The sequence below is a fragment of the Mobula hypostoma genome, chromosome 25 (genome assembly GCF_963921235.1).
Source record: "Mobula hypostoma chromosome 25, sMobHyp1.1, whole genome shotgun sequence".
NCBI lineage: Eukaryota > Metazoa > Chordata > Chondrichthyes > Myliobatiformes > Myliobatidae > Mobula > Mobula hypostoma.
Genome location: NC_086121.1, coordinates 33,563,104 through 33,578,275, shown reverse-complemented (window position 1 = coordinate 33,578,275; position 15,172 = coordinate 33,563,104). Strand labels below are relative to the sequence as shown.

General features: G+C 42.5%; 1 protein-coding gene across 2 annotated transcripts in view; it reads left to right on the top strand.

The window, feature by feature from the left end:
* Window positions 1–15,172, top strand: part of c25h1orf174 (chromosome 25 C1orf174 homolog) — a 41,020-nt gene that overhangs the window by 4,077 nt on the left and 21,771 nt on the right. For both annotated transcript variants that reach the window (XM_063033054.1, XM_063033053.1), the window contains exon 2: window positions 9,741–9,851. In XM_063033054.1, coding sequence (XP_062889124.1) covers window positions 9,741–9,851 — 111 coding nt within the window. The remainder of the gene's footprint in view (window positions 1–9,740; window positions 9,852–15,172) is intronic.

Below are 15,172 nucleotides of genomic sequence, written 5' to 3'. Positions count from 1 at the left end.
GTCCGTCCTCCCCTTCTTACCCCATCCCCTATTTTATTTATTTATTCGTTTATTATTCCCCCCTCTTTCCCTCTCACAATAACTCCTTGCCTGCTCTCTATCTGCCCCTAGTGCTCCCCTCCCCCTTTCTTTCTCCCGTGTCTCCAGCTTTGTTTCGCTTTAGCCAATCAGATTCCCAGCTCTTAGTTTCATCCCTCCCCCACCTGTCTTCTCCTATCATTTTGGATCTCCCCCTCCCCCTGCCTCTTTCAAATCTCTTACTATCTCTTCTTTCAGTTAGTCTTGACGAAGGGTCTCGGCCCGAAATGTCAACTGTACCTCTTCCTATAGATGCTGCCTGACCTGCTGTGTTCTACCAGCATTTTGTGTGTGTTGCTTGAATTTCCAGCATCTGCAGATTTTCTCGTGTTTGCTTTTGTGTAGCCTGATGATTTTTCTCTGTTCGAGCAGTTCTCCAAACATAGAAACATAGAAAATAGGTGCAGGAGTAGGCCATTAGGCCCTTCGAGCCTGCACCGCCATTCAGTATGATCATGGCTGATCATCCAACTCGGAACCCTGCACCAGCCTTCCCTCCATACCCCCTGATCCCTTTAGCCACAAGGGCCATATCTAACTCCCTCTTAAATATAGCCAATGAACTGGCCTCAGCTGTTTCCTGTGGCAGAGAATTCCACAGATTCACCACTCCCTGTGTGAAGAAGTTTTTCCTAATCTCAGTCCTAAAAGGCTTCCCCTTTATCCTCAATCTGTGGCCCCTCGTTCTGGACTTCCCCAACATCGGGAACAATCTTCCTGCATCTAGCCTGTCCAATCCCTTTAGGATTTTATACGTTTCAATCAGATCCCCCCTCAATCTTCTAAATTCCAATGAGTATAAGCCTAGTTCATCCAGTCTTTCATCATATGAAAGTCCTGCCATCCCAGGAATTAATCTGGTGAATATCTTGTAGAAATCTCACACTATCTTGTAGAGATCTCCCAAGTAGGGATTCTTCATTGTTAATGAGAACCAAGTTCACTGTAGAGGGGAAAATACCACTGAAAAATAAAAATATCTTGAAGAATAAATAGAAAATCAGAAATTTAACATATACTAGATTGGAATATTGAACTCTATAACAACCTACCGATGCTCTCCACTAAAATCAAGGCAAGAAGACTGCAACTAGTGGGGTACTGTTTACGCCACCCCGAACTATCTGCCAGCCTAGTCATCATATGGGAGCCCAAGCAGGGGATGATGTACCCTGGGCGCCCTCCCAAGACTATGGTCAACACACTCCTAGAAGACAGTGGCACGGCTAATGTAGATGGACTGAACACACTGATGAGGGAGAGGGAGAAATGGAGAACCCGTCATCATGCCCGACGCCGGCCCCCTAGGCCTGAGTCGACGTAGTAGTAGTAGTAGTAGTAGTAGATTGGGAAAGAATAATTTTTGGATATACAGGTTGCATACCACTTATCCGAAAAGTTTGGGGCCGGAATTGTCTCAGATATGTTCAGATTTTGGAATATATAAGAGCTTGGGATCAGCATCATTTCCAACTCTGAATTTATGTGCTACCAGTAAGCAGTCTTTGTCTTACTCATGTTCATCACACGTATGTACTGATGTGTTAGATTTTCATCAGCAACAATCTTAAACTTGAACTTGTCAATGAATTTTGCTGCTGCATTATGATCAGCAGACACATAAAAATTAATGCTGTCTTTAAATTTCTGCAACCAGCCTGCAAAATATTTATAATTACCTTCAACCTTCAGTTTGTTGTGATAGATCTTTGCTTGTTTCATGATCAGCTTACCATTAACTGCCATATGTTTACTCCGACACTGACAAATCCACTCTTTCAACACACGATCGAGATCTTTATTTTTCGCTTTACGCATTGTCTTTCCATTTTTCATTACATCTGTGAAATAACTTCTCAGAGCTGTCTGTGGTGTGTAGAGGCCTATGCCTTTCCTGGGAACCTTCCCAACATCTTGTGGAATTTTGCATTTGTAAAGTCATGACAGTGCTCAAAAAAATTTGGACTTCAGAAGTTTTTGGATATTGGAATTTTGGATAAGGGGTATTCACTGCCTTTTAATTAAAGAATTATTCTTCTTAGATGTCACAGCAAAATAACCACAGTCCAGTATCTAAGTCTTAATATGGTAAAGGATTATTGTTTCTATGGCACAAGAACTGTCCACCTCAATTTGATATGTGAGTTATTTTCCACTGGGTAATGTTCATACCTATAAGATTCATGAGCTACACAGTCATTTTAACTGTGGAAAGAATTCCTTCAGACAGTGCTCTTAGTATTTTTTAAATGTATGTAGTTACTGTGTAATTTCAGGCCTACTTTCAGAAACTGAAATAAAGTACCGCTGTCAGAATTAAACAAAAATGTTTACCGGATATGAAAAAATATGTACATCAACATACCATAAACATAAGAGATTCTGCAGATGCTGGAAACCCAGAGCAACACACACAAAAAGATGGAGCAACTCAGCAGGTCAGGCGGTATCTATGGAAGTGAATAAATTGTCACTGTTTTTGCCACCTTCCGTAGGACTAGAAAAGAAGGGCAAGACACCTAAATGCTACATTGACAACTGCATTGGCGCTGCTTCATGAACCCATGCTGAGCTCATCAATTTCAACAAGTTTGCCTCTATTTTCCACTTTCCCTTTAAATTCGCTTGGTCCATTTCTGACACCTCCCTCCCCTTTCTCAATTTCACTGTCTCCATCTCTGGAGACAAACCAAGGGATTCCAGTTATCCTGACTATTCCTCTTCCGATCCCATCTCCTGTAAAAATGCTATCCCCGTTTCTCAGTACCTTTGTCTCTGTTGCATCTGCCCCTGGAAGAAGCTTTCTTTTTTAGAACCTCAAAGATGTCCTCCTTCTTCAAAGAATGTCCTCCAGCATAGATGCTGCCCTGACTCAGATCTCTTTCATATCCCAAACATCCATGTTCACAATATCTTCCCATTGCATTAGCAGTGATAGAATTGCTCTCGTCATTACCTATCTTGCAATGAATCTCCACGTCCAACTAATATCCTTCTCAGCACTTCTCCCAGCAAATGGCCAAAGTTCTACACATGCCCATTCACCTCCTCCCTCACCACCATTCAGGGACCCAAACATTCCTTCCACGTGAGGCAACACTTCACCTGCGTATCTGCTGGGGTCATCTTTCATGTCCAGTGCTCCATTATGGCCTCCTCTACATTGGTGAGATCCATCGTAAATTGGGGGACTGCTTCATTGAGCACCTCCACTCCATCCACCATTCTCATTCTTCTGTCAAGATGAGGCCACCCCCAGGGTGCAGGTGCAACACTTTGTATTCTGTCTGAGTAGCTTCCAGTATGATGGCATGAATATTGTTTTCTCCATCCAGTAAAAAAAATTCCCTCCCCCTCCCCTCTTCTTCTATTCCCCACCCTGGCCTCTTGCCTCTTCTCACCTGCCTATCACCTCCCCATGTGTCCCCACCTATGGTTCTCTTTCTTCTATGGTCCAGTTTGCTCTCCTATCAGATTCTTTCCTCTCCTGCCCTTTATTGACCTAATCTCAAACAATAACAAAGTGGCCTACCAGGAAGAAGTCATCTCTCTGACACAGTGGTGTCAAGAAAACAATCTCTCCCTCAATGTCGCAAAAACAAAGGAGCTGGTTGTGGATTACAGGAGGAATGGAGACGGGCTAACCCCTATTGACATCAATGAATCTGAGGGTGAGAGGATAAACAGCTTCAAGTTCCCAGCATCCGTATGACTGAACACCTCACATGGTCTGTATACATCAGCAGTGTGGTGAAAAAGGCACAACAGCACCTCTTTCACCTCAGACGGTTGAGGAAGTTTGGTATGGGCCCCCAAATCCTAAGAACTTGCAACAGAGGCACAATTGAGAGCATCCTGATTGGCTGCATCACTGCCTGGTATGGGAACTCTACCTTCCTTAATCGCAGGATTCTGCAGAAAGTGGTGCAGACAGCCCAGCGCATCTGTAGTTGTGAATTTCCCATGATTCAGGACATTTACAAAGACAGGTGTGTAAAAGGGGCTTGTAGGATCATTGGGGACCCAAGTCACCCCAACCACAATCTGTTCCAGCTGCCACCAGCTGGGAAATGGTACCACAGCATAAAAGCCAGGACTAACAGGCTCTAGATCAGCTTCTTCCACCAGGCCATCAGACTGATTAACTCGCGCTGATTTGAGTGTACTTCTATGTTACATTGACTGTTCTATTTATTATAAATTACCTGTCCCATGATCCTCTCATATCCCTTTTGCCAATCATCTGTCCAGCTCTTGGCTCCATCCCTCCCCCTCCTGTCTTCTCCTATCATTTTGGATCTCCCTCTCCCCCTCCTACTTTCAAATCTCTTACTAACTCTTCCTTCAGTTAGTCCTGACGAAGGGTCTCGGCCTGAAACATCGACTGTACCTCTTCCTAGAGATGCTGCCTGGCCTGCTGCGTTCACCAGCAACTTTGATGTGTGATACTTCAGCATACACTCAGTGGCCACTTTATTAGGTACCTCTTGTACTTAATAACATGGCCATTCAGTGTATGTTCATGGTCTTCTGCTGCTGTTGCCCATCCACTTCAAGATTCAACGTGTTGTGCTTTCAGAGATGCTCTTCTTCACACTACTGCTGTAACTCATGGTTATATGAGTTACTGTCCCCTTCCTGTCAGCTTGAACCAGTCTGACCATTCACCTCTGACCTCTCTCATTAACAAGGTATTTTCATTCACAGAACTGCTGCTCACTGGATGTACATTTCATGAAGAGTTTAAGGCGATTTGGTATGTCATCAAAGACTATTTCAAATTTCTACTGATGTATTATGGAGAGCATTCTGACTGGTTTTGTCACTGTCCGGTGTGGAGGCACTAATGCACAAGATTGGAAAAAGCTGCAGATGGTTGTAAACTCAGTCAGCTCTATCATGGGCACAATCTTCCCCACCATCGAGGACATCTCCAAAAGGTGATGTCTCAAAAAATAACATCCATCATTAAGGACTCTCACAATCCAGGGCATGCCCTCTTCTCATTACTAGCATCAAGGAGGAGGTACAGGAGCCTGAAGCTGCCCGCACAACATTTTAGGAACTGCTTCTTCCCCTCTACTCTCAGATTTCTGAATTGTCCATGAACATAACCTCACTGTTTTTCTCTTATCACACGATTCATTTATTTTAAATATTCTTATTGTAATAATAGTGGAAATATAGTAGAATATTGTCTTATACTAATTTTTATGTGATACAAAACAACAAATTTCACAGCTTATCTCAGTGATAATAATCCTGATTCTGATTCTAATGTGATTCAATTCTCAAGAACTAATGCATTCTAAGTACTAATTCTAAACAATACATTATTGGAATGGCATATTTTATCATTAATACCACTCTGAGAACAATAACTGCATAGATTTCTAATTGATTATGCTTAACAAAACTTGTCAGACATGGATGAGAGAAGATATTGTAGCCATTCAATCAAAATTGACAAAGATACAGTGTCTCACCTTTGTGGAGATGGATAGAAAAAGTAATTGGCCATGTTTCTGCAGTTAGGATGAATTTACACGAGACCAGATTTTTCACTTTCTGGTAGTATTTTAAACTTACTTTCATTGAAAATGTGGCACAGCATAAGCATTGATGTTAGAGTCTCTGCAAGGAAATTTTCTGTGGAGTGGAATAAGATGTTTAAAAACGTACATTCAGTGGCCAGTTTATTTGGTACCTCCTGTACCTGCTAAAGTGGCCACCAGCTGTATGTTTGTGGTCTTCTGCTGCTGTAGCCCATCCACATCAAGGTTCGACATGTGTGTGCAGAGATACCACCACTGTTGTAACGTGGGGTTATGTGAGTTACTGTCACAATTTTGTCAGCTTGAACCAGTCTGGACATTCTCACATTAACAAGGTGTTTTCTCCCACAGAACTGCCGCTTACTGGATTTTTTTTGTTTTTTGCACCATTCTTTGTAAACTCTAAAGACTTGTGTGTGAAAATCCCAGGAGATCAGCAGTTTCTGAGATATTCAAAGGCCTTCTGACATCAGCAAGTCAGTTAGATCACACTTCTTTCCCCATTCTGATGTTTGGTTTGAACAACAACTGTACCTCTTGACTACGTTTGCATGTTTTTTATACATTGAGTTGCTGCCACAATTGGATTGGTTGATTAGATATCGGTATTACCAAGCAGGTGTACCTAATAAAGTAGCCACTGAGTGTATATTTTAAAAATTGAAACACTTAAAATAACGATTCTTCTGTTGGCAGTTAATGCTCAAATCTATTATCCTGTTCATTCTTTTATTGACAAGAAATTTGGTGGAATTTTCTTCTTGTTTTTTTTAACGTGATTATAATCAGAGGAGTCTGCGCATTCATTCCCTAAAGTATTATGAACCCACAGATTTAAGCCCAAGCATAATGTTTATGCTACAGTTGATTTCAACTTCAATTCCTGAGGATTACTAAAAAAAAAATCTAGTTTGGTTTTTCATCCCTGATGACAGATCAGAGATGTCTTCCAGGAAGTCACTGGCTCCTGTTAAATTTAGTTATTATCTGAACAAGAAACAGTAGGGATGTACATGTCAACAGATGGAAACAACTGTTAAACTAACCAGGTGGGTGCAGAAGAGCTGATAAAGTAAGAAGCTGGGAAGTAACGGGATTGAAAAGATAACAGGCTGAAGAAGGAATCTTCTAGGAGAGGAGAGGAGAGAGAACCATGGGAGAAAGAAGAGGAGGGGCACCAGGGGGAAGTTTATAGGCAGGTGAGGAGTAGAGGTAAGAGGCCAGAGTGTGAAATAATAGAAGAGGGAAGGGGAGGGGGAAAACTTACCAGAAGTTATAGAAATCGATGTTCATGGCATCAGGTTGGAGGCTACCTAGACAGAAGATTAAAGTCTTTCACCCTGAGAGTTGCCTCATCATGGCAGAAGAGGAGGCCATTTACCGTCACGTTGGAATGGGGATTGCAATTAAAATGGATGGCCTTCAGGAAATCCCACTTTTGGCAGATGGAGCAGATGTGCTCAACAAAGCAGTACCCCAGTCTACTTCAGGTCTCACCACTGTAGAGGAGGCCACATTAGGAGCACCAGATACAGTAGATGACCCTGACAGATTTACAGGTGAAACGTTGCCTCACCTAGAAGGACTGTTTGGGCACTCAGGAGCAATATCCCATATTCTATTTAGGGAGCCTCCAATCTGATGGCATGAATATTAATTTCTTCAACTTCCGGTAAATTTTCCCCTCCCCTTCCCTCTTCTTCCATTTCCCACTCTGGCCTCTTACCTCTTCTCCTCACCTGCCTATCACCTTCAGGTACCCCTCCTCCTTTCTTTTCTCCCATGGTCCCCTCTCCTCTCCTGTCAGATTCTTTCTACTCTGGCCCTTTACCTTATTTGCCTATTACCTCCCAGCTTCTGGCTTCATTTCCCCTCCCCCACCCACCCGACTTCACCTATCACTTTCTAGTGTGTTCTCTTCCCCCTCCCCCATCTTATTATTCTGGTATCTTCTCTCTTTTTTTCCAGTCCTGATGAAGGGTCTCCGCCTGAAACCTCAGCTGTTTATTCATTTCCATAGATGCTGCCTGACCTACTGAGTTCTGCTCGCATTTGTGTGTGTGTGTGTGTGTGTGTGTGTGTGTGTGTTGCTGTGGATTTTCACATCTGCAGAATCTCTTGTGTTTATGTTGATCTAACTACTGCCATATCTACTTTGGTACCTTCATTGGCCTGGCCTCAAAATGTAGCAACAACAGAAATATTGCCTCAAGAAAATTCATGTGGAATGTCTTGAGGACCCTTGATCATTGGATAGCACACCACAGCCAACCTCTGATCTAAATCAATAGGAACCATAACTGTTTATAATGTTTGAATCCCCCTGAAGTTACTGCCAGCTGGAAGGAACATCACCACCTTCCCTCTCACCTGGTCGCACCTATCACCTATTCCTTCCCTTCCCCTCCCCCCACTTTTTTATTCTGGCTTCTGCTTCCCTTCTTTTCCAACACTGATGAATGGTCTAGATCCAAAACATTTTTTTTCTCAGTAGATGTTGCCCAAAATACTGAGCATTTTGTGTTTGTGTGTTACTCAAGAGTTCCAGCATCTGCAGACTCTCCTGTGTTTTCTAAACTAACCTTATCCTTTTACAACAGAGGCCTTTATTCTTTTCCTCAGCAAATTTCCTGTAGAGGTTTGCTACTACTCTGACTGACAAGAAATCAGAAAGGCCTTGTGACCAGATGGTGTAACTGCTGGATTTCCAAAGCCCAGCAAGGAAGTCTACAACCTTTGCCCCCAGATTTGGGAAGATGAGAACATTCCTGAGGACCCCAGAGAGTTAGATGACAGTTAGAAAGCTAACCATCAATCTCAGGCACAGAGAGATACAGCATCTTAATTGAAGGGGAGGCATACTGGCCAAGATAAGTGAATTAGATACAGTACCAATGGATTTACTTGTACCAGATTGTTGAGCTTTATTACTTTGAGATATCTTACATCTACTTCTCAATATCCGAACATTTCAATCAGAATTGTTTTGTAATCTTTTTATATACAGTTGCTTAAAAAACGAATGTTCTACTTATTTTAATTTTGTTAGAACATTCAACAGTACAAATCAATAGGAACCATAACTTGTACATAATGTTTGAATTTCCCTGAAGCCATACCTTAGATTTTTGCAAATAATATTAAAGCACAACAAATGACTTAATTAATATGAATGATGTTGAAGACTGAGCAGAAAATATAATGAGACATGCAATTGTGACCAAGTTGAGGATAAAATTAGAGTTCAAAAATCTTGACTCTGCCGTAAAGCTCCAATAAAGCACAGTCTGAACAATGAGAAACACACACACAAATTGCTGGAGGAACTTTGCAAGCCTGGCAGCATCTATGAAGGGGAATCAACAGTCAAAGTTTCGGGTTGAGACCCTTCATCAGATCTTGGCCCAAAACAGCGACTGTTTATTCCTCTCCATAGATGCAGCCTGACTTGCTGAGTATGTTGCACAAGGTCTTCAGCATTTGCAGAATCTTTTGAGTTTATGCTTGGGACTTTGTTGCTAAAATTAGCATATTTTAAGGATCTTATTCCCCATACACTTTTAATTCACTTTTTTAAAAATGTTGCATTGTATTATAATAAATTTTCCAGTGACTCCTGTAAGTTGAAGGTAAGTGTAAGAACCAGGCCCTCAGTGAATCATGAGTATGCCGGGACCAGGGCTCAGGAAAAGGGGTGAAGAACTGAGGCTCAGCTACTGGAAGGAGAGCTCAGAGCTGACCCTAGTGAGTTGAAAGAGTGCATCAAACAATATTTGGTGAGACAAACTATCGGATTTCAGAATGATCAGGTGGTGAATCATTGGAGATTTACTGTAATCTGAAAATGAGCTCCTTGAAGAATTTATGTTTTGAAAGTAGATTCTTTGTGTGGTACCAGGTAGTGATACCTTAAAGCTATTAAGCATTAAGCTATTTGGAGATGGGTTACAGTTGCACTGTACAAAGTATCCACAGTTTCTCTTTCAGGATTAAAATGTATTTCTTGATTTTTGTGTTATCCCAGATTTATATTTTAAGTGTATTTTCGAATGTATAGTACTTACATTTTATTATAACTGAAATAATATAACCAATATCTTGTTTAAGGTTGGAGTCCGGCGTTCTGCACGTCTTCGGAATAAGGTGCTTTGTACTGCAGCTTCAAGCACCTCGCAACAGAACATCAAGGCTGTCAGCTCGACACAGAAAACACCCAGGGTAAGAAAAATTATTAATCCTTCCACTGGAGAACCTCTGCATCTGCAGGTATCCATGGAGGGGTATGGAAAGTTGTGGTGGAGTTTGAAGTCAATGGCATCAGTCTTATTAAGCAGTGAATTTCAACAGCATATCAAATTCATGGAATCTATATACTACTAAAACTCTCACGCTCTGTCTGCCTGTTTGTGACCTCCAATTAGCGCAGACGGTGCATTACAGCGGCTCTTTTGGCTGAATCGAATTAAAATGCGCAAACTTACAGAATGCAGGCAAAGTTCAGGATTATGTATTTGTATAAAATTGCTCATTCACCAAAATAAACAGGCTCCCTTTTAACCCGAGACCCAATCAGCCATCATGGAAATCGGGAAGTAACAGCCCAACGCATGTGCACGGCCAGTCTCAGCAGCGACACCTGCCAGAGCAAAAGAGCAGGGCAGCTCTATTTCAGGGGGTTACATTCTGCTAATCGCCATCAGCATGTGCAGGATTGGGACAGATCTAACTGCCACCCATCAATAAGAGATAATTAAATCTTATTGTAATGACATACTTCGAGACACCCATAAAACCCTTTGCTGCAGTCAAAGGACAGCGGTGACTATATCATGGCCATTTAGGAGAGCACCAACCACATCATCGAGAATAATCAGCATCCTTTGATGTTACTGCTTCGTATCTTCTATCCAGCATTAGGGTAAAAAAATATGGTCAGCCTAATTATGCTGCGTGGAAAGGGAAGGGGGACATTATGGTCAAGAGATGACGCTAAATATCGTCGGGAAGCGGCAAGGAGAGTGAGAGAACAAGAATCAGATAAGGCCAGGGCCGCACGACTCCAGGATCAAAGAGTCAGGACAAAAAAAGATGAGAGAAGAAGAGACAGAGGAGGAGAGGCATGCACGTCTCCAGGATCAGAGACAAACAACAAACAGCAGAAGAGATGAAGAGACGGGGGATGAAAAGGCTGCATGTCTCCAGAAGGGTGGCAGATAAACCAGAAATAATGCCATCAAAAGTGTCCTTCGTTAAATGAGGACCAGCTATATTTGCTTTGCTACGCATCGTTCTTCTTTAGTATACTGAGGTTTTCTACTTCAGTTTCCAAAGCAAAGCGATACCAATAGCATTCAGGAAAATTAAATGTTCATTCTGGTCACATCAGACTGCACTACCCTTCTCTCAAAGGATGCCCCAACAGGTCACCCCGTTGTCTAGTCAGCAGTATTAATCAGCACTGATCTTATAGCTGATGTTATTCATCACTTTGTTTCACAGATTACTCAATAGCCATCAGGAGTATAAACTCCAGTTTTATTATTCTGTACTGTAAGCAAGTAACCTTCCATCCACTAAGAGATAATAAACAGTGGGATTCATGTAGTATGGGAGGTTGATGATCAGCCAGACCAGAGGGACTTCTTCCATGCAAGATATCTCTTATACTTAATGAATTGGCCAAGTGCAATTAGAAGCTGTCAGGGTAGCAGTAGATATATGAACAATGATAATTAGTTGGTGTTTGTTTTCTCCTCTATGTTGGATGTATTCATATGATTTGGAATGTTAAATTGGTTGGGATTTGTATTCATGAATTGTGGTCAGCAGACGTTGAGGTGAACAGCATTGGGGAAAATAAATTAATGGCACCTTCAGCACATTTAGAGTTCTTTTCCACTTGTGAGATCGAGAATAAATAACCACTGTTTAATGATCAATCCTAATTGAACTTGAAGTTGTTGAGAAGCTCCCATTTTGGCCTCCTGTAGAGCTAAAGATGAAGGAATTTTCATAATGCTATTAGGTAGTAAATTTGAGGACAGCAAAAAAGGAGACGTGTGATTGAGTCAGAATTGTGTGAGGCTCCAAGGCAAATGTAGCATTCCAAAGTGATTGCCTGTCTTCCCCTTTTAGGTATTGAGTTGGTGTATTTTCCATGTGCAGTTGAAAAAGCTTGCCAATTTTCCACACACTGCAGCGAAAGTGCACTGGTGTGGTGTGGATGGAGTAAGTGTTCATTATAGAGGTGAGAGTCAAACAGGCTGTTTGGTCCTGGATGATGGCAGGTTAGTGGAGTGCTGCTGAGATGGCTGTCATCCAGGCAACTGATAAAATGTTTCATCACAATTCTAATGCACCTTGAAGATGGTAAGATAAGGGGCAGGATATGAGTTCACAAAGAGACTTGTTCTCTGCTAAGCTTTTACAGTCACAGTCTTAGTATGTCTAGTCCAATTAATATTCACGTCAACAGATTTCTTTATTAATGGATGGTGGAGAATTTGGCTCTGGTAATTATCAATGAATGTTGATGGTAGACAGTATACGGTGATCAGATATGACAATAATAAAGAAATTGTCAGATTTTAATTCCTTTGAGCCAGCAGCTGTAATGTAATTTTTCATGCTTTTTATCTGTCAGAATCAGAATCAGGTCTAATATCACTGGCGTAAGTCATGAAATTTGTTATTTTGTGGCAGCAACAGCATAGAACAATACCTGCAAAATACTATAAATGTTATTCCTAAAACATTGAGTGTGTGTCTTCAGGCTCCTGTACCTCCTCCCTGATGGTAGCATGTCCTGGGTGATGGAGGGAGAGGCCTTAATGATGGATGCCACCTTTTTAAGGTATTGCCTTTTCAAGATGTCTTTGTCTGTGGAGCCTCCTGCCATGATGGAGCTGACTGAGTCCGTAGCTTCCAGACGCTGATGCAACCTGCGGCAGTGCTTTCCACAGTACGTATGTAGAAATATGCTAGAGTCTTTGGTAACATACCAGATCTCCTCAAACTTCTAATGAAATATGGGCACTGTTGTACCTTCTTTGTAATTGCATCGATATGCTGGGCCCAGGATAGGTCTTCAGAGAAGTTGACATCCAGGAACTTGAAGCTGCTCAGCGTTTCCACTGCTGATCCCTCAGTGAGGACTGGTGTGTGTTCCTCAACTTCTCCTTCCTGATGTCCACTGTCAGTTCCTTGCTCTTACTGACTGCAAGGTTGTTGTTCCGACACCATTCAACCAGCTGATTTATCTCCTATACGCCTCCCCGTCACCATGCGAGATTCTGTGAACAGCAGCTGGGTCATCAGCAAATTTGTTAACAGAGTAGAGCAGTGGCCTGAGCACGCATCCTTGAGGTGTGCCGGTGTTGAATATCAGTGAGGAGAAGATATCGCTTCTGATCCTCATTGACTATGGTCTCCCGATGAGGAAGTGAAGGTCAAATTTGAGAGGGAGGTACAGAGGCCCGGGTTTTGAAGCTTGTTGATTAATAAATTCTGCAAATATGGTAGTGTTGAATGCTGAACTGTAATCAAGAAACAGCAGCTTGACATAGATGTTGCTGCTGTCCAGGTGATCCAAGGCCAAGTGGAGAGCCAATGAGATTGCGTCCAATATGGCAATAGACATATTGCAACAGGACCGGAGTCTTGCTTAGGCAGGAGTTTATTTTGGCCATGACCAACCTGTAAAAGCACTTCATCACAGTAGATATGAGGTCAACTGATTGATAGTCATTGAGGCAGCTCACCCTGCACTTCTTGGGTACTGGTATGATTGACACCCTTTTGAAGCAGGTGGGGACCTCCAACTGCAGCAGTGAGAAGTTGAAGATATTCTTGAATACTCTTGCCTGTCGGTTGGCTGAGGGCCAGATCTGAGGTTTTCAGCACTCTACTAGGTAAATGCCGTGCACAGGCTCACGTTTATCAAAGATGTTCTGACATCAGGTGCTGAGACAGAGATCATGGTTGCCACATGTTGCAAGCATTTTCACAGGTGTACTTTTATTTTCCCTTTCAAAGCATGTATAAAGGCATTGAGCTCAACTGAGAATGAAACATCACAGCCATTACTGATGTTATGTTCCAACTTGGAACTAATGGCCTGCAAACCCTGCCAGAGCTGACATGCATCCCATTTCTTCTCTAACTTCAATAAGAATTGTGCTTTTGCTCTAAAAGAGCCTTCCGTTGACTGTACTTGAACTTCTTGTACAGTTCTAGATCATGGGTCTTGAATGCTACAGATTTAGCCCTCAGCAGACTGTGAATCTCCTGGTTCATCCGCAGCTTTTGGTTTGGGTATGTCCAGTATGCTCTCGAAGGCACACATTCATACACACAGAACTTAATGAAGTTGGTGAAATACTTATTTCAGATTTGAAGATGAATCCATGATTATTGTCCAGTTCACTGATTCAAAGCAGTCCCGTAAGCACTCTTCCACCTTCCTTGACCTCACGACTGGTGCTGCAGTCCTCAGTCTCTGTACACTGGGAGTTGAGGCACAGCCAGGAGATTGGACTCGCCAAAGTGCGGGCATGGGATGGCATGATAAGCGTTCTTGATGGTGGTGTAACAGTAGTCAAGTGCGTTGGCTGCTCCAGTTCCATGGGTGATATGTTAGTGGTAGTTGCTCAGAGACTTCTTCAAGCTGGCCTGGTTGAAATCCTCCACAATGATTGGGATCTTACGGGGTGAGCAGTTTTGTGGCTGGTAATCATGGTGCTCAGCTCCTCTAGTGCAGCAGTCCCCAACCACTGGGCCACGGACCGGTACAGGGCCATAAAGCATGCGCGAGGGAACGATATGAGTCAGCTGTGCCTTTCCTCATTCCCTGTCACACCCACTGTTGAGCTTGAACGCACGCGAGGTCATTACTCGCACATCATCCATGTCAGTGTGGGAAGAAGATCAACTCCTCGAGCTTACAAGTGACAGCGGGCTGAAAAGTATGTTTGACATAAATTCTCTGCCGGCATTCTGGATCAAAGTCAAGGTTGACTATCCTGAGATAGCCACGAAAGCACTGAAAACGTTGCTTCCATTTCCAACATATCTCTGCAATGAATGTAACGAAAACTAAATTGCGGAATAGACTGGACATAAGGAACCCCCTTCGAGTATCGCTGTCTCCCATCACCCCTCGATGGGACCGTCTTGTTGCAGGAAAACAAGCCCAGGGCTCCCACTGATTCAGCGATAGTGGTGTGTTGCAATGATTTTATATGTTCATACAGGGAAAATATGTGCTGTGTGGTTAATATCCAAACATTACTTAAAATGTTAAGATGCTGTTGACTTATATAACCATATAACAATTACAGCACGGAAACAGGCGATCTCGGCCCTTCTAGTCCGTGCCGATCGTTACACTCACCTAGTTCCACCGACCTGCACTCAGCCCATAACCCTCCATTCCTTTCCTGTCCATATTCCTATCCAATTTTTCTTTAAATGATAATATCCAACCTGCCTCTACCACTTCTACTGGAAGTTCGTTCAACACATACTTCAAGCTCCCCTGT